Source organism: Hippichthys cyanospilos, chromosome 1 (genome assembly GCF_059441005.1).
Source record: "Hippichthys cyanospilos isolate Australia breed blue-spotted pipefish chromosome 1, RoL_Hcya_1.0, whole genome shotgun sequence".
NCBI lineage: Eukaryota > Metazoa > Chordata > Actinopteri > Syngnathiformes > Syngnathidae > Hippichthys > Hippichthys cyanospilos.
In genome coordinates this window covers 33,732,782-33,758,567 of record NC_142369.1, presented here as the reverse complement: position 1 = coordinate 33,758,567, position 25,786 = coordinate 33,732,782, and the positions used below count along the sequence as shown (strand labels likewise).

Genomic DNA, 25,786 nt, shown 5'->3' with positions numbered 1-25,786 from the left:
ATCATTAACAGATACTTGTGGCGGTAACGTGAACGCTATTGGTCTTACAACCTCACACTGACTGTCTCACTCACGGTGTCTAAATATATTACCATTTAAGTGTAGTGTTTGTACAGCTAAAGGGAAAAACAGCTGACATGAAATTAAATGTGCCGATTGCAGGACAAAGAATTGTCATTGGTTTAAATGTGTGTTTTTTTTTAATTAATTGTCAATACATTCCAACCGTTTAAAAAAAAGTGCGAATAATTATCAGTCAGTCAAGGAGACGCCAATATGCTATTGGTCGATTAAGGTCACCCGGTCTCACTCACGGAGATGCTATTGGCCGGCGTCACACGTCAATCACAGAAATGCCGATATGCTATTGGCCGAACGCCTTTATCTAGCTTGATGGGACAGGATGGAAGGAAGTAGAGAAAATGAGTGAAAAACGGAATGTTTTGAAGACTTTGCAAACTTTATCTGTTAGACATAGCTTCTAAAATTACTAGCAGCGGTAAAGGAAGAAATAAGAGGATGATGTTTTAGTATCTCCGTGATTTGCACCATGACTGAAAGAGTTACTGTAACACTGTAAGACCAATAGCCTATATGCGTTGCTGTATTAATTCAAGACGTTGATCTCTGCACCCTGTTACGGTTGGTATTACAGTGCTATATAATGGTTGCTTGACTAAACTGCATGTCATGTTAGTCGGCGACCTCCCGACATGCTTTGGGACAGCGCCATTGTTGCAATTCTGTGAGTTGAAACCAACAGTGAACTGACGCTCGAACAAGCCATAAGTGTGGTGCCTAGTTAATACAACACACACAACCTCCCCTCCGCCTCCACCCAGCTCGATTCACGTCGGGAAAAACAGCTGACATGAAATTAAGTGTGCCGATTGCAGGACAAAAAATCGTCACAGGTTTAAATGTGTTTTAATCAATAAGATGTCAATACATTCCAACCGTTTAAAAAAAAAGTGTGAATAATTATCAGTCAGTCAAGGAGACGCCAATATGCTATTGGTCGATTAAGGTCACCCGGTCTCACTCACGGAGATGCTATTGGCCGGCGTCACACGTCAATCACAGAAGTGCCGATATGCTATTGGCCGAACGCCTTTATCTAGCTTGATGGCACAGCTGGTTGGGATGGAAGGAAGTAGAGAAAACCCTGACTGAAAAAGTTACTGTGACACTGTAAGACCAATAGCATATCTGATTTACCGTATTGACTTCGAGCATTCATCTCTGCTCATCTCTGCTTATCTCAGCACAAGTCACGTCTTTCCAAAGGTAAAAGTCATTTTTCCTTTGTATTTGTTATTTAATGCAACTGTACAGTAGATTATGTCACTTAATATTAATATATGTATACAGCGTGATGATTTGACCTAAGGCTTCTGCGCGCGTTGCACGCATTCACGAATTAACATGGGTTTGGATTGCCCGCTATACGAGCAATTCGAGATACGAGCGTAGCCGCTGAACGGATTAAGTTCGTAACCCGGGGGCCCACTGTATATATATATATATATATATATTTTTATTTTTTTTTTGTAGAACAGGTCCGACAATTCATGTTGATTATTTTTGTGAACAAATATTTTTTAATAACTTAATTATTAAAAAATATTTTGTTGGTGTTATTAATAATTAAGTTAATTCTTTTTGATATCTGATTTTTTTCTATAATTCAAAAAACGGCACTTTAGATTGATTATTTTATGTGGACCAATACAAATGACGTTGGAACGGTCTAAAGTTTAACAAATCAGACACTAATGGCATGTTTTAAGTCTTTTTTTTTTTTTTTAAATCAAAAATGCTTTGCACTGGTTAAGGGGTCCTTGGCTGAAAAGATATTTCACAGAGGTTACATCAGTGGAAAAAGGTTGAGAACCACTGTCCTAAACCAAAGTGTTGGGCAAGTTATTTCAAAACTGTGATGCATTATTTAGTACTTATTATATTGTCATTCCAAAGTAATGTGTTACATTATATTATATATTACGGCATTTGAAATGTAAGGCTATGTAATGCTATTGCGTTACTTTAACATTACACTCATCAACATACCTGGCAATCTATGGAATTTCTGTATATTTGTGCCACAATCGAGCAATGAAAGATTTTGAGCGAACGAAAATAGATTTTGAACACAGAAAAAATATTGAGCGAGCGATAATGGATTTTGAGCACAGAAAAAAAATATTGAGCGAGCGAAAATGGATTTCGAGCACAGAAAAAAATATAGCAATGATAAGTTTGAGCAAGCAAAGATGGATTTTGAGCACAGAAAAACCTTTTACTTGCTCAAAATCTCCCATTGCTCGCTCACGATAGCTCTCCCCCCCTCGCTCAACAGCTAGCTCTCGCTCGAGTTGGTCGAGTTGTGTCCCCTATGAGCATTCAGTTCGGCATACACGTTACGAATGTGCCACAAAGCTAGCCAATCAGAGCTAATAAAAGAACATTGATTGACTGCTTGGTCTCCAATTAGATTGCTTGTTGTGTTCACCCTGAAAGAGCAAATGAGATCGCGACACATCAACTTGGGCAGGAGAAGGTAGACTTCTTTGGAAATAATGTATAGGCATTATTTTTAATGTTATTATTATTACTGTTTTGTCTCATTTGACACAACTAACTTGTTAGTTTTTGTTCTTCATTGTTTGTACTCTTACTCGTTTGCTCTTTCCAGGTGAGCACAACAAAGCAATCTAATTGGAGACCATCAGCATATTATGACTAATCATAGCCTGCAATACAACTGACCTGAGAAAAAATGTCTTTTAAAGGACTTCCAGATAGACAAAGACTATAAACTATATTAGTCTACCCAGTCACATGTCAAAATGATGAAAAACGGTACTAGACATAAAAAAAAAAACAGATTAAAGTGCTTTTAATAATACAGTTGTACCTTTACTTACGAATGTCTCTTGTTATGAAAAATTCAGGTTACGAAACACATCTTCAGAAGAAATTTGAGATACGAAAGGAAAAATTATTAACAGGCTATATGAGATACGAGCTCTAGATTGAACAAGACTATAATGTAATATACCACAACCTGCAATGTCTTCCCTGGGCTGTTGAGGGATACAAAGTTCTTTGTATTGATGTTTACTATGATTTTGCTCTTTTCATCCACAGTTTCCACCAACAGTAGACACCGTAGAACTAACAAATATAACACTCATATTAGCTATGGCTAACATTGTACATATTCACATAAAAACACATGCCTACCACTTTGGACTACTGTAAACAAATCGCTTAAGACTTCCTCTTGAATCACTAGCTAACAAGTGCGTGACGTTAGCGTTGTTAGCACGTTGGCATCTTATAAACAGCAACTTAAAAATTAGATTTTTTTTTCTACACCATTCGCTGAAGATTGATGTGTCAGCCACATAAGACAAGTTTTGACGCATAGATGTGCATATTTATATCAGCTGTATTTTTACTCCGAAAAATTACTACTGCGTAACGAGCTAGAGGGTGTATGACAGTTGGCTGTTAGCAGCAAGCGCCTGTTGCAGCTAACAGCAGCTCTTGTTAGCTGAGGTTATAATGGCATTATTTTCAATTAAAGAAGCAAGCAGATCAAGTCCATCTTTGTTCACACATAGGCATATGAATGAAACCAGGATGATCATGTAAAAGTTATGATGAAGCATAACTGATTCAATGAAGAGCGGCAAGGTGAGTAGCTGAGTGCTCCGGTTAGTGAACATATAAGGGTATTCCTTTTGACTCGTTTATTAACTGCGGTCTTTTAATATACAGTGGGCCCCCGGTTTACAAACCCCTTGTCTTACGTATATTTTATCTTACGACGTGGACCGCGGCATTTTTTTGTCCCCCTCTTACGCAAAAACCTTTCGTCTTACGAACCATTCAACATGCCGGTCAGTGTGTCCGCATAATATTTATCTCGCTTTGCTGCGTCAACAAAAAGAACTTTTCTTGCATGTCACGGAAATGCCTATATGCTATTGGTCGATTAAGGCAGTCACGGAGATGCCGATATGCTATTGGCTGCTGTCACGTCAATCACAGAAATGCCGATATGCTATTGGCTGAACTCCCTCACCTTGCTTGATGGAACGAGCTGGTACATGTGTTATGAAGACTTTGCAAACTTTTATCTGTTAGACATGGCTTCTAAAACTGCGAATGGCGGTAAAGGAAGAAGTAAGAGGATGATGACAATAGAAACGAAGCAGGAGATAATACAAATATTATTGCATAGTTAACCTTGCTAGTGAGTATGGCCGTAACCGCTCGACAATCGGTATAATTCTCAAGAACAAGGAAGCCTTTAAAGCAAGCAAGTGTTCTAAGGAAATGACTTTCCTTCCCAGGGGACGGACCTCAGTCAACAACAAAATGGAGAGGCTTCTTCTATTATGGATTAAAGAAGGAAATCGCCAGTGATATGTTCCCGTTTAAACAAAGTTCTCGTTTAAACAAAAAAAGTCATTGTTTAACAAAAAGTTCTCGTTTAAGAAAAAAAAAAAATCTGCTGGTTTGTCTCTGCTCCCCACCACCAGCTCAAGTCACGTCGCCCCCAAAAGATAAATGTAATTTTTCCTTTGTATATTTATGTTATTTAATTTAACTGTACAGGAGATTATGTTAGTAATTTTTAATATGTGTATAAAGTCGTGATGTTTTTATAGTGTGCGAGGAACACATGTAAAATTTATTATAAGACACAGTCATTCCGGCCCTCTGGCAGAAAGTATCACTACAATGTGGTCCGCAATAAAAATGAGTTTGACACCCCTGTTCTAGCGCATTCAAATACACTGCCAAGGCATTCACTCATTGCACACAATGTGGTAAATCTGAAACACATTGAAACAGAAGAGAATATAAAGCGTGCTAACCACCAGATGCTAACCACAAGGCCGTACTGACAAGTCAACAGCCAAATCAAGACAATAAAAGGCAATCCATAATCCAGCTGTGTTATTTCACAAGTTCTATAGTCATTAATCATACTGTGGAAGCACGTTAACCAGTAAATGAAGAATGTGTAATTCATTGCCACCAAACAGTATCAAACAAATCGAAATGAAAACTCTCATGCTTTCATCAATTTTACAAACCCGTCCGCTACGTATTGCATTTGTTTTTTTGTCTGTACAGTATGCCAGCTACATAGCAGTGCTTGTCATCAGTGAAAAGCCTGCAAATGTCACACCCCCTTATTTAATGGAAAAAAAAACAAACAAACAGGGGTGGTGCGTCAATGTGTTTTTTCAGAAAGTGTGTCTTGCGTCATATGGACTGATGGAGGGTTTGGGAATTAGTGCATGAAGGTCAATTGTGGTATATGGCTTTTTGGATCAATAATTATAGGTGAAGCTGTCATAGGCATGACCTAATGGTCCCTGGATGAGTGAACTGTCATATGTTGGTTTGATTGCAAGGCTTCTGTTTTGTGGCTGACTATTTTTAGCTGGACCCTTCAATTGATTGCTGCTACTATATTGATTGCAAATCTGAAAACACTACTTCAAAGAAATGTGGATTTTTTTAAGCCATTGTTTAAACACTTTGATGATGTCACGTTCTGTCTGGGTTTTTCGGGTTTTTGGATTTAGTTTAAGTAGTTTTTGGTTTATTTCGTTTGACTCATTCGTGTTGGTTTCCCTGCGTCTGCCTTTTTCTCAGTCTCGTTAGTTTTATCTCGTCCACCTGTTGTCCGTGTGCCCCCGCTCCTCACGTGTTAGCCAATCCGGTTCCCTTGCCTCTTGTCCCCGTCCAACTGTAGTGTTTTCTGTAATTAGTTTTCATGTATTTAAACCACTGTCCCTCTGTTGCCTTGACGCAGGAGGACGGAGAGGGTTTGCTCAAACAAAAATGCTCTTCGTCCTCCTGCATTTTTGAGTCCCTTTCCCTCCACCGCCTCACGTCGCCATGCCTCGACGTGACAGAATAATCCGACCAAGGCAACAGAGGGACGGTGGGACTTTCTAGTAACTAACATATATGCAGGAGAGAGTCTTTGTAGTTGTGTTAGGCAGCAATTCAACCAATGTCTCAAGGGCCTCTTGAAGTCCCAGTCTATTTCCTTTGTACCCTAGCAAATGATTGACCAATAAAATGGTGAAGTCACAGTGCATGTTCAGACCACAGAGGTGTGTCTAATGGCTTTTTGGAAGCAGCACCTCCTGTACAAATTGTTTGGGAAGGCCAAGAAAGATCAGGCACATTCATGAGGGAGCTAGGGAAATACAGGAGGTCCAACGGTACAAAACACATTCCTTCCCTTATTCTACTTTATGCTAACTTTACAATAACACATTATTACTGTGTAATTTATTTTATTCATTACCCGAGAGATGTGTTTGGGGGTTGCACTTCCATCATTCGTAGCACGTGAACGTTACGTTGTCAAGTGAAGATAAAGCCAGTGCTGTCTGTTTTGATGAAGCTGCTCATTTTTCGTCAACCTATTTTTCTTTGAAAGTGACTTTTTTTTTACATTTGGACTTAATTACCCTTTCGATATGTATGCAGTCATCCAGGTGTGTTTTAAGTGTTGATATGTGCTTGCACTTTTTCATTTAATAGCATTATTCTTCATTTGAGTATCCATGTAAACATAGTATCACATAATTTTGTATTTCTATTTATGTTATTTTGTATGTTGCATAGTTTGACGGTGACAAATTAATAAACGTCAGCTGCACATATATGAAAATCTGTTGGGGTGTTGTCGATCAACTGGAGGGAGGGACAGACAGCGTGCTCGTCAACAAAACAGCTATCACCGCTTCCTTTGGTGACATGCCTAAAAAATAACAACAGCTGAACAAATTGACATAGATATCTCATCTTCTATTCAGTTCTACAGCTGTAGCTATATATGTAAAAAATCCTTTTTTACTTTTCCAGTTTTAATATTTAAGATTGTATGCAGGGGGTGGCTTGGTGGAAGAGTGGTTAACACGTCCACCTTGCAGTTCAGAGTCCGAGTTCAAATACAGCTAGCTTCGCTCTTCCTGTGTGGAGTTTGCATGTTCCTCCCTGAACCCACGTAGGTTCTGTCCGGGCACTCCAGCTTCCTCACACATTCCAAAAACATGCATGACAGGTGTATTGGACATTCTAAATTGTCCTTAAGTGTGATTGGGTGCGTTAATGGTTATTCATCACTGTGTGCCCTGCGATTGGCAGGCAATCGGTCCAGGTTGTCCCTCGCCTCTTGCCTGAAAGACTGCTGGGATAAGCATCAGCAAGCCAGCGACTCTAGTGAGGATAAGCAGCTATAGATAATGGCTGGATGGATGTTACAATTAATAAGTGATGTTCATTTATGTTAGACAAGTAACTTATAATAGTAAAAATAATAGACTATATCATATCTTACCAATGTAAACATTTATCACTTAATTTGTATAAATCTCTGCCAGCGTTTACATAGCCAAATGAAAACTTACACAATACAGGGTGTCTGGTCTTGAGCACAATTAAAGTCCTGATATCAACTGCAAAATGAATGGTAATATAATGAAACTGAAACCACACTTTGAAGCATGTTTAATGAGGTATTTGTAATGCTATTGATTTTTTTTGTACGATTTAAACCAGATAAATTGTGTTGGGTCTTTGGATTTGTTTAAATGTGGAATGTGTGAACAACGTTGCTCATATTAAACATCTATATTCGAAGAACAATGTCTGAAACCATTTCTTGCTCTTTACAAAACCAAGTACAGTATTTCTTAATAAAGAATATGTATATACATATTCATATATATGCATATACATATTCGTATATATATGTATATACATACATTTTACACATTTGGATCACACTGTATTGTTAGAGAACCGCAATGTCCCTTCACAGGTGAATAATTCTTGGAACAGGCCCCTTGGGTGGTAAGTGGTGCCTACTGGCACTACTTTTGTGACCCCTGCATTAGATAATCATTCTTTTGCTAGATTTGCTGGACCTCAAGTGGGTCAAGTCAGTTACCCAAATCAGTCAAATGATTTCATTGCTCATGGCTATAAACCACATAATATGTAGTAGTAGAACTAATCTGATTGATTTGTGCATTTTATTGTCATAACACATAAAAGCAGTCACAGGCACTTTTCAAAGTATTTAATACACATTATTATATTAATAATTCAACATTCTAAATGCAAAAATAATGGTTGAGAAAAACATTGAGGAATACTTGGGTAGCAATGACCTTTATGCGACTTGTGCACATCCCACAGAGCAGGTGGACTCATATGGATTGATTTATGCTGTGTTTTGAAAGGTCACATTAGCGCTATATGACATTATGCGAGGCCATTCACTTCTGTTATATTAGTCTTGTTGGTGAAGCTGAGGCTAAGATTGGTCACAAATAAGATTGTACAGAATTTTAATTACCCGTAGTTTACATTCAACCTTGTTAAATAGTTGGCAGAACAAAGCTGCATCCAAAGAAGCCTATTTCTGGTAGTTATATGCTAATTGGTTCGTTATGACAAAAAATAGGTTACATATGTTTTTTGACAAAAAAAACAAACAAACAAAACACTGAATAGCATAAAATAGACCCATTCACTTGGCATCAAAATATTTGTAAATAAAGGATTATATATTTCTCAGAGTTTGCATGGTTTGCTGCAAAAGAGCCAATGGCTATGCAAAAGTCAAACAGGTCAATGCTAATGAGGTTAGAGTAGGCCTGCTTTAGTAATGATGAAGATTATGATGAAGCCTCTGGAGAAACCAATTATGAAGACGTTGTACAATGTTGTAGTAGGAACATCTTGAGCTGAGTGTTTAGAAAATGAGAACGTCACGAAAATCATAAAATATCTAGAAAGAAAGCAGGTACAGCGACCGGACCAAAGGGCAAAACAGCATGTGGTCACTCTTGATGTTCCTGGGAAAGAGGATAGCAGCACGGATTGGTACGTATATCCCCCACTATCACAAACTGATTGTTTACGTTGTTGCCACCTGTCACCCCCGACCCTTAAGGGCAGCAATGGCTTTGTAACTAGGGGCGGCCCAAAGAAAGAAATGCGAATGAGATTCAGTTAGACCGAAAGGAGATCTGAGAAGGTGCAGGTTCGTATCCACTCTCCTCGCAAGAAAAAACTAGTTGCCTTCCTTCCTGTTTGTTGCTTATTAAATGTTCTAGTTTGCTGAAACCTGACATGTTGTTGTTGGTTCATTGCGGTCTTAAACGTGGAAGCTACAACAGTTTCTTATGGTTTTTGGACTCTTTCATCATTAATGAAGAGATTCGTCATTAATATTCAACCTATTCTGGCCTCCATGTTGCATCACAATCTGCTCTCATGCTCTTGAAATAACTGCAAAACAAACATCCTGACAGCCTGCCCAAAAGAGGTAGAGCGTCTTTGTACTATATCCTGAGGGGTTAATTCCATAGGTGTCAAATCCTGGTCCAGAAAGTAAAAACCCGGCCTATTTGGCTTTTGTCACAGCTACTTCTCTTCAACCAGCAGTTGAACTTGTCTCTTTTGCTTTCCAATTGAGAAGAAGAACCTGTGGTACCTCTGGTTCAATCTGCCATCTGTAGTCAATGTTACCAATGCATAATTCACCCAGCCTGTCCTTTCTGCTTTAAGTGTACTCTGAAATCATAGTGACAATGATGGGACTCATTAACCTTGAAAATATTTTCTGCAGTACAGCTTTATTTGCTGTACCACACAGAGTATGAATTTTGATTTATGAAACCAGGACTAAAAAAGGGGAGCAGCTACAAATACATCTCAAAAAGTAAGCGGAAGAGGGACAGGGACATCTTTTTTTGGGAGTCATGAGAGACATTCGAGCAAAGCAACCAGGTGCACTTGAGGTCCATGCAGGACGAAGAAATGCAGCGACAAAGTAGGGAGCACAGGAAAAACAATGGCATCCTGATGGTAAACAATGACATCCTGAGAGTGATCGTTGAACGGAACGTGGAATTTTAAATGGGCTTTCTCTCAAGCTTCAACACATATGTGGATTTTTTGATCCCAAAGGAGTGAATTTCTCTTTTAAAACACTCGTTTTCATTGGCTTTGTTAACTAAAAAAAAAAAAAAAAGTAAAAGAAGATTAACTCGCTGAAAGTGAGTCATTCTTTTTCATTTTGAAAAGCAGGTCAAAAACATCAAATCCTTTACACTGCCGCACTTAAAAACTCCATCATAGCTGTACGGGCATGCAGCTGCTCAGCTTCAACTGTTGCAGACTGAACATTATCAGGCTGCTGCAAGGCAACACCGGCAGTGTCACCCCATTCATCCAAAAAGCATTCTGCTTTTACTCGCTTTACTTGATCAAGGAAAAGACAATACAACAAACAGTGTGAAATGAATGTTTAATGAACAAAATCTCAAAACAATTTTTTCTCACATTGTGTAATCAACTAAGCGACATATTTACCAATGCGTTATTGCTTATCTATTAGCTCAAATGACATACAGTACATAGACACTTTATATAATTCAATCAAAATAGGAATTGAAATAATTACGAGAGCTACCCTGATACTGTCCGTAATCTCGGTTTTTAAGAATCAAACCATCACCTACTGACAATAGCGATTTTACTTAATGTCTCTACTCATTGGCTTTTGAAAGACAGGGTTGTTCAACCTCCATACATTTCAGCATTTGTTGCAGTGATTTCTTACTGCCTTACAAATACGGCACAGCAAGAAAACGATGTGTTTATTTTCATGTGACAATAACATGATGAAAGTACTGAAAGGGAAGTCTGTCCATAGCTCTATTATTGGAGTAAAGCCGACTAGAGTGATACATCCAAAAAGATTGCCGTGACTTTGGAATTATTACCCTTGTTTCTCCATCCTCCACCCCTTGGCCAGTCCTCACTGAGGTGTTGTGTCACCCTGACCACCCCATATAAACATTCCTGGGCCAGCATGCTGTCATTCCTACAATGGGCAAATTTCAAGTCAAAGTAATTGTATGCGTAGGTGAATGTGTATATTTATGATGAAAAAAAAAAAAGGATATAAAATACATTGCAAGAGGTATTAACACGTCTGCTATGTTCTATCAAAAAGCTATCTTTATTTTATGTTATTCTTTACACAGCTATTTCCATTGCTCTAACTATATAGAATTGTTTAGTTATAGTTTATCGGGATTGTATGCTCTGGTTTAAATTACACCTAAAATATCAAGATCTTAAATATAAAGATGGCTCTCTCAAAATTGTGTTAAGATTATGAATACGATAAATAAATAAAAATGTAAATCATTATGACAACGGCAAATAAGAGCCTTTGTGTAGATATATTATTATTTATTGCTCTTAATTATGAATCCATACATGCAGCAGAAGGATTCTATTGATAGTAAATTGTGTGGCCAAGAGATTGGGATCGGCATGGGGCTTGACTTCAGGCGGCAATCAGAAAACACAATTCTTCGTCTTTACAATTCATCAGTAACGATGAGTTGCCTTGGACAACGTGAAATCTCTCAAACGCTAATTCATCTAATCAATAATTAGGGAAAGGTATTTGTCATCAATCATTTTAAACCTTGTAAAGAGACATTTCATCAGGAAGAAATAACATGAATGTGAACAATTTCAAAGGTTGTACATCACAATGAATCATAGCTACAATAGTTTCTATTACAATGTAAGCGGACATGAGTGTTTGTTTACATAACATGGGAAAATAAGATTGCTTAAGTTTTGGCCAAAAGATACAAAGATACAAGATAATGGAGGTTTGTTCAGAGATTTGTATTGTAACATTCATAAATTATATAGATTGAGGAGTTGACACTGAAATTCTATTTCCCGTGTAGATGAAAAGAAAAAGAATAATAATTACTACATTTAACGAAGATCACCTTTAAAGCTACACTTTTTCTTTTTTTTTTTACATGGAGATCTGCCACTGAAATCAATAATATAATTTTGACATCAGAGGTAGAGGTGTTACTATTTGTTAATCTAAAATTGATGTTATTGGCCATTTGATCCAACACAAAGGTTCATTAGCATAAAATGACATAAAAAAAAAATGTACCAAAAACCAAGTTTCGGTTCAAACACTGAAAAACATGTTTTTCTAGCAATAAAGAGGCTTTTTTTTTTAACTTAATGTAGCTCATGTAGCAGTGACACTTGTGCAATCTGACAGAAAAAATTAATGGTGGAATCTCAGGGATTAAAAAAAAAAAAGGTGTAATACAAAAAATTGTTCAAATGTGAAGATTTTGACAGTGAATACCTGCGTCGAAATAGTCACGGTTGAATATTTTTTTTTTTTTTAAATACAGTACCAATAAGTGTAGTACAACAATACATTGACCTAAGCATGATTATTGAAATGATTATATGCAACACTTGCAATGTACAATTGACTTTTCAACGCGAAACTTCACATTTGGAAAATAGCAACATTTGGAGAAATATAAATTGATGTTTTTGCACAACTACAGTAATACATCCGCTTCAAAAGGACACGAACCAGACGTTCATATTTCTTCTTTGTCAACTAACATGACTCAGGAGCATCTGAGTGTCCATACTAACTCATTCATGCGTCAAACAAATAAAGGTGCCCCCCACACACGCACTTAACACACTCACACCAAATGCAATCACATCATAACGAAGGTGAATGGGGACAGGGTAATAATTTTCAGCCCATCTCAGCAAGGAGAGACGCAGCAGTGTACTGTAAAAGTCACTACAGTTGACACAGCACCATTTGCCTGATAACACCAGCAGTTATGCTACACATCAAAACAGTTTATTAAAATTGTAAGTTACAAATCAATGAATCTATTTTCTTTGATCTCACAACATTTTTCAGAAGGAGTGCTTGGTCCTTTAAAACAGATTATTTCAGCTGTACAGAAGGCATTTGTTGGATAAAACAGATTCCACACCGACTGTACAGGATACAGTTAGAAAATATGTTCGACCATGTTAAACTACAAGCACAAGTGTTAACCTAAACGGAGCTTAATGAAACTTGTCATGTTGGCTTACAACTTTGTAATATGAATGACACGTGTCTATATTTATATTTGTAATACTAATGATAAAAGTAGCCTATTGTCTCATAACAAAAGCTGATGTTTCCCTTAAATTATGGGAATATACCACACAGAGATAAATTGAACTTTAGTGCAGATTTGTTATAGTTGCTATTAAGCACACAATAATAGCAAATAGCAAGGACGATTCTCTTCACTTTGTGGCTTCTCGCAAATGTAAAAACTGACTAAATAAAATAGGATTCTGAAAAGCAACTCAGCTTTCCCATAGTTACAACTTTTAGTGTGATGTTCCACAACTATAGACTTGCTTATGACACATGCATGCAGTATAAACGTCCAGTATAATCACCTGCTGAACAGCTTCGGACAGAATACTTTGTGCCATTGCAACAGGTGAAAAATATAAAGCTTTAATGCTACACAGGGCTACAACTGTCTGTTTGGCAAGCACTGCCAAAGAAGTACAAAACACACATATTACCAACACTGACAGTTGTAACATCCTGCTTGTTGTGTGTTCTATATGAAGGCCTTCACTCGCTACCAAAAGAGTATAAGCAGTGGATCTATCTGCTAATGTCAAACACTGGCTTTATCCTGAGGTAATACAACAGTCTGTACTAAATACAACAATTGTTAAATAGAACTCTAATTTATGAATAAGACTAAATATTAGATACTATTAAATGCCAGCAGGTAGAAATGCTGGAATTCTATTCCCGAAAGCTCCAATAAGCATTTGCTTATTTAAATAAATAAAACAAGCCAACCACCATAAAAGGTAAAATAATCTGTCAAGGTGAAAAACTAAAATCACTTTAGCAAGAAGGAGCTGTGTTTTCTTGTGTCACGGAGTCACCATTTTCCAACACATCGAGGCTAAGTTTAAAAAGTCCTTTTCCTCAACTCCGTTCTCTTGTGTTTCTCCTTCTATTTTCACTGCAGAATTAGCAGGAAAGCAAAGTGGATTGAGGAATGGCACACCACTATAGCTGAATCTACCCAGACACTCAGTCCTTTCAGGAGAGAGCAATAAAACCCAGGTGAGCTGGTGGCGCCGCCCCAACTACCGTCGAGCGTCTCTGGGGACCATTCCACAGCCTCCGTCGGAGAACGTAGGCTCAGGTGTGAGACAACCGGCCGAAAAGCCAGATAATTGAGCTCCGTCATTACAGCAGGTCGTCGTAGTCCAGCATTTTTGAGTGCTGGCGGCTTTTCCACAGACGAAACAAGCGGAAGTTGAAGTACATCTCAATCATCTCTTTACCTGGAGGGAAAAAAATGCCAGAACAAATCCCAATTATAAAACTGTCCATATCTTTGGAGGATAAAAGGGGTTATGTTCATTTCATTAATCATGTTGGATTTGGTTGCACAAAATAAAAGCTTGATTGAAAAAAGATGAATGGATTTTGTTTTGAAATAAGTGTTTTGGGGGACAACTGTTTTGGTGAGTACAAACGTTTGATTTATTTTTTCATTTTTAACATGTTTTTGTAATTTTATTTTCTCCATATTGAAGTAGAGGATATCATACTTTTCCCCCCCTCATTTTGAACCCCCATATTAGGGGGGTCGACTTATAATTGCATAACTCAAAACAGACAAATAGCTGTGTTTAATTACTAGTCATACAAATGTGAAACAAGTCAAATCATTTCATTTGCAAGACTTAAAATGATTATATATATATATATATATATATATATATATATATATATATATATATATATATATATATATATATATATATATATATATATATACCTCTAATTCAATATAGTATGCATCTGCTTTACAGCGTTTACACAGAACATCACAAAAAATGCACTTTCGTCAGGGGTCGCCTAATTACCGCTTTGTTGTCAACAACGAGACTGCGTGGATAATATTTTTGGTGGGTATTGATGCATTATGAAAAGGAAACGACAGCTTGACATGTCTCCTTCAGCCCTTAAACATGGGCTTGACCAAGTCAACATGGATTTCGGCAGGTGAGGGGGAGAAACAGCAAAAGGCAACGTTCTCACAACAGTCGTCACTTGGGTAAAGAACGTCCCAAGTAAGATGATCAGCAAATCATTTCCAAAGACCTCCATTGCAAACGAATTCGATGGGTTCAAAGATGACTACCCGTGGAAGAGTAACGAGAAGTTTGAACAAAGAACGTCTGGGAGTTAAATGAAAGGAGCTATTTGGCGTGTCATATATTGATGATGACTTTTAGGGTTTTCCAACAAATTCTTATTCAGTTCTGTCAAAAATAAATAAATAAATAAAGCATTGAAACTTCAAATCATTGTATTGTTGCAACATTAGTTTCAACATTTGCCTCAACGCGCACATTGCCTCGGACTTGTCTGGTTTCCACCCCCCCATAACCGCAACAGTATGTGATTCGATATACAGTGATCCCCCCTACTTTGCGGTTAATGGGGGCTGTCAACCCCCCGCGAAGTCTGAAACCCGCGAAGTAGGGTATCAGTTCCTAGATTTCTATGTACGCCCCAATATAGCCGCAGTAACCATAAACAATCCTTTTTTTTTTTTGTATTTTTTGCCTATTTTATTTCCTTTCTCCTATTATTTAACATTACATTATCCTTACTAATATTATTGTATATTCATTAAATAAATAATATTACTTAGTTTGTTGATAATTTGTTCTCAGGACTGGTTATGTGCACCAAGACTCCGGTGAAAGAGTACGCAAGTCATCACGTTGAACTTCACATTTATTTTGACTCATGTATGGTGTATCATGTAGTATCTGTTGAATAATAAATCAACAACAATCCTAAAGTCAGTAAACTAATATATAAACACTTTATCTATGAATTTACTGTATTTTTAGCCGACATTAGCGGGTTAGCAACAACTAACAACAACTACTAACTATAAAGTGCAACCTCTACACAACGAACACATAAACAGAATAAACACTCATCGCTTACTAAACATAGGCAGTAGCGTGCGTGATCAACATAAATGATAATAAACTATAAATATGAGCTTACGTTGTAATTCGCTACGTCACCTTAACGAGCCGAATGAAGCGCATAGAATGTAAAACAGGAACCGGAAATGCAACCCGTCCCGACAAATTAAAAGAATGCATTTCAAAATAAGATAAAAACGTCATGAACTCTAACGCTTGAAGAATTCTTAACATAGTTATTAACTAATATTACTTCGTTATTTGATTAATACAGTACTGCAAAATGTACTTTTTTGCTTTTTTCAATTTGTGTACATTTTTGCACATTTTTTAAATGATTTTTTATTTTGAAATATTTTTTATTTTTCCTGGAAAAAAACGCGAAGTACTGAGACCGCGATATCTGAGACCGCGAAGTAGGAGGGATCACTGTACCATACAATGGAGAAATGTATCAAAAAATTCCGTCATTTTAATAACACACACTATGTGTTACAGTTGGACAGCCAATCTATCTACAGTATGTAACTACTAAAGTCAGGGGTAGACTTATAATCGCGTTTTTGTAAAATTCACTCAAAATGAAGTAAAAAAAAAAAGGGGGGTCAACTTATAAGCGGGGTCGACTTGTACTTGGAGAAATACGGCAATTGAAAAGGTAATCTGGAAAGAGGAGTGGCTTGAGAAAACAGATCAGATTCTATAGTGAAAAATTAGGATGTTAGCATTCGCTCTCAGTGAAGTGATAGATGAGAGATGTGCACATAGCGCAGCAGAGTTCACACCTGTGTTTGCTCATACTCCCTAATGCACTTTCTTCATCAGTTAAAAGGCTTGCTGACACTTGACTAATGTCAGTGATTAACATCCACCAGTTGGGATTGTGAGACAAATCAATACTGACTGTTTTTGTTCTGAAGAGGACAGGCCATGGTTTCTTGAGTACAGTGGGCCCCCGTGTTACGAACTTAATCCGTTCAGCGGCTATGCTCGTAACTCGAATTGCTCATATGACGGGCAATCCAAACCTATGTTAATTAGTGAATGCGTGCAACGCGTGTAAAAACCTTATGTAAAAACATCACGACTTTATATACATATTAAAAATTAGTAACATAATCTACTGTACAGTTAAATTAAATAACATAAATATACAAAGGAAAAATGACATTTACCTTTGGGGCGACGTGACTTGAGCTGGGTGGAGGCGGAGGGGAGCAGAGACCAACCCGCAGAATTTATTTATTTATTTTCTTAAACGAGAACTTTTCTCAAACTAGAACATATCACCAGTGATTTTCTTCTCTTTAATCCATAATAGAAGAAGCCACTCCATTTTGTTGTTGACCGAGGTCCGTCCCCTGGCAAGGAAATTCTTTCCCTTAGAAGATTGCCGAGCGGTTACGGCCATACTCAATGGCAAGGTTAACCTCCTTCGTATTTTTTTATTATCTCTTGCTTCGTTTCTATTGTCATCATCCTCTTACTTCTTCCTTTACCGCCACTAGCAATTTTAGAAGCCATGTCTAACAGATAAAGTTTGCAAAGACTTCACAACACACCGACCAGCTGTGCCATCAAGCTAGATGAAGGCGTTTGGCCAATAGCATATCGGCATCTCCGTGACTGACACCGTGACTGAGACAGTGACTGTGACATTATAAGACCAATAGCATATCGGCATTTCCGTGTCATGCGTGAATAGTTAATTTTGTTGACGCAGCAAAGCAAAAAAAATAGTACGGACCCACTGACCGGCATGTTGGATTGTTCGTAAGACGAAAGGTTTGCGCGTAAGAGGAGGACAAAAAAACGCCGCGGTCCACGTTCGTAAAATGAAAAGTTCGTAAAAGAGGGAGATTGTAAACCGGGGGCCCACTGTACTTCGTTGCTTTTACAATATGTGAGTAGTTTGCTCCCCGATGTGTCAGCCCACCCATAATTGTGGAATTAAGAGACAAATATTTTGTTTTCACAAAAGTAACACAATTTGAGTGAGCACTTCAAATTTCAGTAATATAAAATATGGTGGGTAAAGAGGATTATGCTACGGGATCTTTGGGGTAGTTTGATCAAACAATGGCAGAGGCATTGTTGGGAAAACACGGGAACTCTTTTAAGCCTCACGTCAAATTCATTTTGGACGAAGCTCTTGGGTCAATGCGCGCAGTTCGGTTATTAAATGTAATTGCTGTGGAACATTAATTTGTTTGTGTTGTACAGACAGAATGATGGGTAATCCCAAACAGGGAAGGGAAAAATGCAATTAAGTGTGCAATTTACAAACTGGTAGTGTGATGATGTTGCGTGATCTCACCCTGTGCAGATAATTCTAGTGGGGACTTGAATTCAACAGAGGACGGTCTCATCAGCCTCTTCAAAGTCTGAATCAGCTGCAAGAAAATAAGTCAAAGGGAAAATATATTTTTTTTAATTCAAAGTAATTACCCTGCGATAAAATAAAATGCCTGTAATAAAAGAGGCCCAACAACACTTTGGCAGTCAACGGCATTAACCGTGGCCAAACAGCTTGTAGTGATATTTTCAGTCAAAAAACAAATCCGATTCATCGAAATCCCTATTGTTTAGCATATAATACATATAAAATATTGGACTTTATTTATCAAACCTTACTTTTTTCAAAACATGATAGTGATGCAGTGATACTGGAGAAAATGCACGAGTAAAAGTAAATGAAAATATTTACAGTGATACTTCTACTTACGAAATTAATGCATTCCGGAAGTAATTTAGTCATGTGAATCTTTCATAAGAAGAGCCACTTTTTACATGTGAATAGCCTAATCCGTTCAAAGCGACCCAACATGCTCCTAACCCTTTCAATGAATATTTTTAAATTTAAAAAATGCATCAAAAACAGTAACAAATAGAATTTAGAATTATATTAGTACATAATCCAAAAATATAATGTAAAGAATAATAATAATAATAAAAACACTTCTAAACCCTTTAAATTAATCGGATTGTCGCAGTTCATAATATGAATGCAATTGACTTGTTTGCCTTGAGATTGTGCTTGTATGTTGGGAATGAGTGCAGAGAAAGAAAGAGAGAGAGAGAGGGAGAGATAGAGAGAGAGAGAGAGAGAGAGAGAGAGAGAGAGAGAGAGAGAGAGAGAGAGAGAGAGAGAGAAGGGGGGAAGATGTATGACGGGCATTTTTAATTTACATTTCCATTGATTCAGGAATCATTTACAAGTTCGGAGGAGGAATATTTATTTTTTTGTATTATTTTGTGCATGTAGCCTTACTTAAGTTTAGTTTGGGGTCATGCGAACTGCTTCCTGTGTGATGCCATTGCTAAAATGATAACGACGTGCTAACAAAAGGAACGTCATACGCAAAGTCCAAAGTGGTATGTTACATACAGTATGTGTTTTTATGTGAATATATTAATGTCAATTTTGTGTTTGTTAGTTCCAGGGTGTAAATTGTGAGTGGGAAGTGTGACTGAAACGAGTGAAGATGAAAAGTGGTAGACCACAGTAAACCTCACTGCAAAAAAACTATTGTCTGTATTGTTTGTGGGAAAGCCTGCATATTATTAAATTATAAAAATGCATCATAAACTGTTACAATATGGTAGACATCACAGGTTGTGACAGGTTGTGACATATTACATTACATTCATGTTGGCGAGACCGCCGATGTCTCTATTTTCATATTATACGCCTTTCGTATCTTGAATTTTCTCTCGTGACTAGAGACAATATTTTTCCATGAGGAGTCTTGTAAGCTGAATTTTTCTTAACAAGAGGCATTCGTAAGTAGAAGTACCACTATACTGTATCCAGATGTGAACTTTGGGCACACCTGCACTATTTCACAAGATCCAAAACAACTGTATCGTACATCATGTGTTCTCGCCACATCATGTTGCGTGGTAATCTGGGCTAAAATGTGTTTTACTTATTTTTCTGTCTTCCTTTGTATTTTTGACATTGTTAAGTTAGTATTTTTAAAAACCTTTTTGTTTTGCTTATTGTTTTGACATTGATACTCTCCCCCCCAAAAATTCAATATTCCTTGTCTTCTTCCCCTGCATGTGCTTGGATCGCCCTTTTAACTGCCCACCACCACAATGAACCGTGATCTTAAAACGTGACAAGCTGATATTGTAGTTATATGCAGCATCACCTGAAGACAGCTCACTCTATTAATAGCCTCTGATTGGCTGAGCTTGCAGGAGCACGCAAAGGCAGCAGCAGCTTGATGTATCAATTATGACAGTGCTCATATTACATCACCCATTCTGTAACATGAATATATCATTTAGTAATTAACATCTTACAGCTAGTTACAGGAAAAAAAAAAAGCAGGCTGATGAATTTCTACACAGGTGAGTAATTGTTGTATTTTAACAAAACAGACTGTCTTGGGCTGCCACAACAATGATACAAATTACGTTAGGCAGACAAGTGAGATATACATTAATATTCCTTGTTTGTATCCTGGAAGAATCAGCTATAAACATGAGAAACAAATGTGTCACTTTGTGAAGGTCTACACCTCAAAGCAAGAAAAGTTATGCCCGAAAGGCATAGCCATTAGCTAGAGCTTGAGCCACTTTGGAATTCAAACTACTTAATTACTGCACATAAAGTGTTGAGCAAGTGGATGTTTTTAACAAATACATTGTCACAAGTGCATTCTTCCTTTTTAATAATGGAATGGGGATAGACAGATTAAATAAAAAGTGAACATAGTGTACCAACATCAATACGTACACAACATCAAAACTTATTAACATGCTGGCACATTAAAATGACTAATAAGTTTGTTATACCACAAAGAAGCTCTGCCATCTACTTTTTTGTGGTCTGTAAAAATTATCATTTGAAGCTTTTTTGGTAAAACTTTTGGTAAAATTAGTTCACATTACATTGCACAATAGAGCTAATACTTGGGTAAAAAAAAAAAAAAAAAAAACATTTAAACAGACTGCATAAGATTTTATACAATAAAAACACTATTATTATCATTAATAACAACAATAAAAATTAAATTATTATTGTATTATCATACTAATTAATTCATTTTATAGCACTTTTCTTGTTACTTAGAGACATTAAACAAGTGCTTCTCAATTATATTTTGCCAAACCAGCTCTCGGAAATAGAAACTTGTCGCCCCCAAGACGCTGACCATGAATACAATTATTATCTATAAAATTGCATTAGTATACCCAAACCTGTATCTTTTGCAACATTAAAAAAAGCAAAAAGCAAAAAAAAAAAAAAAAAAAACATCAACTTTCAACAACTGTTAATTATTTTTACAGTGTTTCTATGGGTTACAGCTTAGTCTAAAACAGAAAAAAAGAATAACAAAAAAATATCAAAATGTCTGAAACTAAGAAAAAAAAAAACATATTAACCTTTGCAAACATATAATCCAACTACCGCCGTTGTTTGACACCCCAGGTTTTCAGAGTTTGTCTTTGATGTTGCCATTTTTGATCAGTATCTGAAAGTTGACTTTTACTGTTATGCTAGCAAATGACCTCCAATGAATGAAGCCGGCTTGCGCTCAGTCGAGACACCGTTGCATTGTGATAAATGTAGTGGTGTGTGGGAAAAACACTTGCGACCCGCAAACCGCAGTAGGCCCGCGGGCCTGTTCAATATCATCCCGGGGCCGTAGAATACCTTCTCAGGGCCGGACTTTAACACAAGTGCTCTAATATGCTAATTCATTGATGTTAAAAAAACAAACAAAAAAAAAACATTTTGCAGGCTGGCAATAGCTGCAAAAGCATGCTTGAACTCCCCCATTCTATTGGTTCCGGATTGTTAGCTCACACCCGTAGGGAAAAGGAAAAGTGAAACTAGCATCAGATCTACCGCTTCCACCAGTAAGAGGATATAGCGATGACATGACATCATCACCATTCCTCAGATAAAACTTCTAGAGAAAGGATTGTCAGGAAAGCTGATGTGTGCCCCATCGAGGCAGAGACTTATTTTGGTCTTGCTCACAAGGAACGGGGTTGCGGAAAGATATCCAAGACACGGAGGAGGAAAAGCATTGGGGAGGTGGGCCAAAGAAAACCTATTGGGCATCAACAGTCTTTCTGTGCGTCACACTACCACCAGGGGATGTGCTAGAAATAAATGAGTGAAACATCAATGACTGTGGTCCACAAATGATGACCGGCTAATGCCCAGAGAGGTGCTCAGAGGAGGAAATTTCCTCTCTCAAAGCATTGATTAAATTGTGGAAACGTGTCAGGGCTTTGCTTTACTGAGTGCCATTCTAACGCAAGGCTTAACCTTGCTTGTTTGTACTCCTGTGTGAGTGTTTTTTTAATTTTACATTTAATACAAAACATGCAATGATGCAAAATTATTGTGATCTCTCTTATATTCATTTTGAAATTAGTTTGCAAACTAAGTAGTGTTACACTTGCATTCTACTATCCAAAGCCTTGTTCAGTGCATGCAAGAGAGTATAATAAGGTATAACTATAATCGTGCAGCACTTTGGTCAGGTTGTTTTTAAATGTGCATTATAAATAAACTTGACTTGACATATGTGAGATGTGTAAGTCGCCTGCATTTGGCGAGTGTGCATTTGTTTGTGGAGGTGGATGGGCATCCGCACGGATACTGGAAGATGTGGATCTATGTATGTAATGGGAGCGCAGGTAATTGCACCAAGGGTCAGTAAGCCCATGCGTGAATTGAGTGGGTGTCAAGCAGTCTGTTTTTCTGTAATTTCAAAGTGTCGTGTATGTTTGTCTGTGAGAGCTTGCTCAACCTAAATGTCCACCCCTGCATGTCCACGGTGGTAGCCTCACAGCAGGATAAGAAAGGTAACTAGCCAGCTGAAATGCTAAAAAGGTCATTCATCACAAATGACAAATGTACACTTCCTTACTTTAAAATAAAAGTAACTGCCCAGAGTTGACTAATTTCTTCACCAAACCTCTAGGATAAAAACAGCTAAAACCAACAGCTTGCCGGATAATCTTCACACTGCTGTTCGCAGCATATGGTATTAGGACGTGTATATTTGAACTCACAGTTACTCCGAGTACATACTTGCACACATTTGCAGCACTTTTTCTTTTATGTTCAAAGATTGCATGTGTACGTTCTCTGTTTGCAAGTCTTAGTCACGATACAAAAGCTGATTACCTTTTCTCCATTTGCGCTCCCTAGCACATAGCATCCCATGATATGAATGAGGTTGGGCTCAGGGTTCACCTTACTCATCAGCTTGCCCAGCTGCCGCCAGAACCTGCACACACAAAAGAGGTTATAAAATCACCAACGATGGGGTCAAAAAAATCAGAACATAGAGATACAAAAAAGCCTGAGGAAAATGGAAAAATGCTACAGTGACGGGGTAAATGCATAACAGAGTGTACGGCAAATGTGTACTGTATATGTTGGATGCAATTAAAAATATTGCTGAGTTTATTAATGTTGGCTTGACCTGCTAAAAAAGAAAAAAAATGCCTTGAGCAATTTTATGAAATGTGTATAAAGATTTGAAGACATTTAAATAAACATATTTGCAACTCAAATAAAGTGTAATAATATGTTTAAACTTTGGATGCAATATGATGGAATTTGGCCATACATCAATTTTTTTTTTCTCTCTTTTCCAAATGCTAGAAATGCTTACTGAATCATATCCTCCTCCTTTTCCACTTTGGCAAAGGTGGCCACTTTATTCTTCAGTAGATACAGATGACCTGGTCCTCCCTGGGGAAAGATTAATTTTTAAACGCATGACACAGGTGGTTTATCCATCATCGTTTTAGCAACTAAAAAGTGGGCTTTATCAATTGTGAATATGAATGGTAATTCACTTCTTACAGTGAGAAAATACACAAAATAGAGAACTTTATGGCTGTTACGTCATGGCATGAAGGGATAGAATTATGGAAGGCGTGGACCCAAATGCATTTAGGCAGACAGGCGGGGTATGCTCAAAATAATATTTTAATATAAGGATGACAAAAAACAAGGAACACCTTTGCTCACATGGCAAATGTCAGTGAGACCTGGAGGGGTGTGATTGGGCCGAATGGACTCCCCGACTTCTGTGTTTATCACGGATTGTCCATAACAAACAAATATAAGGGTGTGTTCGATGATCAATGTTGTGGTTGTGCCATCGGATTTGCAGCAGCAAGTATTGGACACTCAGGTGAAGAGAAGGGTGGAGCCATCAACTGATCACCACCTGGTGGTGTGTTTGCTCCGATGGTGGGGCAGGATGCCGGTCGGACCTGGCAGACCCAAAGTATCATGAGGGTCTGTTGGGAACATCTGGCAGAGTCCCCTGTCAGAAGGAGTTTTAACTCCAACCTCAAACAAACGTTCCCACGTTCTGGGGAAAGCGGGGGGCATTGAGTCAGAGGGGAACATGTTCTGCTCCTCCATTGTCCAGGTTGCCGACAGGGGTTGTGGCCGTAAGGTGGTCGGGTGCCTGTCGTGGCGGAATTAGCGAACGCGCTGGTGGACACGAGTGGTTTGGGATGCTGTCAAGCTGAAGGGCCTTTTTGGCCTGTAGGACTCCGGAGCCAGCTGAAAAAAAACGACTGGCCAGGAGGAGTTCAGCTTTTGTGGTCGCCAGGGCAAAAACCGGGGTCTGGGGTGAGTTCGATGAGGCCATGGAAAATGACTTCCGAACAACATAGAGAAAATTCTGGTTCACCATCCAGCATCTCAGGAGGGGAAAGCAGTTCCCCATTAACACTGTATGCAGTGGAGATGAGGAAATGTTGACCTGAACACAGGGTGAGCTGAATATTTCAAAGACCTCCATGATTTTTCTTTGAGATAGCAGAGTCTGGAAACTCTGATTCCTGCTCTCCAATCAATGAGGCTGAAGTCACTGAGGTGATAAAACAACTCTTTTGTGTCAAGGTGTGGATGAGATCCTCCAGGAGTTCCTTAAGGCTTTGGATGGTTTGGTGGTCTCAACTTTGCTTCTTTACTTTTTGCGGATGTTGTGGTTCCTCTGGCTTCTCCAACTCTCACTGGAAAAATTCAAAGCTGAGTGTGAAGTGGGTGGGATGAAAATCACCAAATCCAAATCTGAGACCATGGGCATCCTATTAGGATGCCTCCTGGTGAGGTGTTTGGGAAAAATCATGGCATCATGACTGTACTGTATGTCTTTCGGCTGGCCTGGGAATGTCTGGGGATCGCCCCCAGGGGAGCTGGACTATGTTGTCAGGGAGAGGGAGGTCTGGTCTTCCCTACTTGAAGTTGCTGTCCCCGTGAGCCGAACCCGAATAAAATGGTAGAAAATGGATGGATTTATTGTTTTAAGGAGGGCTTTTTCTCTTGGGATATTAGACGGTAACATTACATTTTTCAGGAACAAAAGAGAAAGTTAACTGTGTGAGTAGGCAGCAAGTACTTTTGAAATTAGATAGACTAATACAGTACTTTTAAAACTTTTAACAAATAATAGTGGAACAAATTTGAGTTAGCAGGATAATCATTTTGTAAATGTACTACCTTTGTCCTGGCTGCTCAGTACAATGTGTCCAAGCTAACGTTAGGTTGGAAAACGGTATGTCATATATGACATGTTATGACCCGAAAATGTCACAATGTTCCTAAAATACTGTACATCTTGTCACTCACTTGGCAGAAAATGAGCATGTTCCAAATTTTGCAGCCTTTTCTGTAGGCGGTCAGCTTCTTCTTGATCTCCTCTGAGTGTCACATAGCGAAAGGAAGAGAGGTAGGTATCACTTTTCACCAAATGATGAAACACACATGTTGTTGGTCCCTTGACAGTATCATGCTCACAAATGACTC

General features: G+C 38.0%; 1 protein-coding gene across 4 annotated transcripts in view; it reads right to left on the bottom strand.

The window, feature by feature from the left end:
* Positions 1-10,349: 10,349 nt before the first annotated feature.
* Positions 10,350-25,786, bottom strand: part of LOC148430179 (NMDA receptor synaptonuclear signaling and neuronal migration factor-like) — a 42,197-nt gene continuing 26,760 nt past the window's right edge. For all 4 annotated transcript variants that reach the window (XM_088434263.1, XM_088434246.1, XM_088434254.1 and 1 more), the window contains 5 exons: positions 25,610-25,680; positions 23,631-23,710; positions 23,138-23,240; positions 18,296-18,371; positions 10,350-14,307 (listed from right to left, as the gene is read on the bottom strand). In XM_088434263.1, coding sequence (XP_088290389.1) covers positions 14,210-14,307; positions 18,296-18,371; positions 23,138-23,240; positions 23,631-23,710; positions 25,610-25,680 — 428 coding nt within the window. In that variant the 3' untranslated portion in view covers positions 10,350-14,209. The remainder of the gene's footprint in view (positions 14,308-18,295; positions 18,372-23,137; positions 23,241-23,630; positions 23,711-25,609; positions 25,681-25,786) is intronic.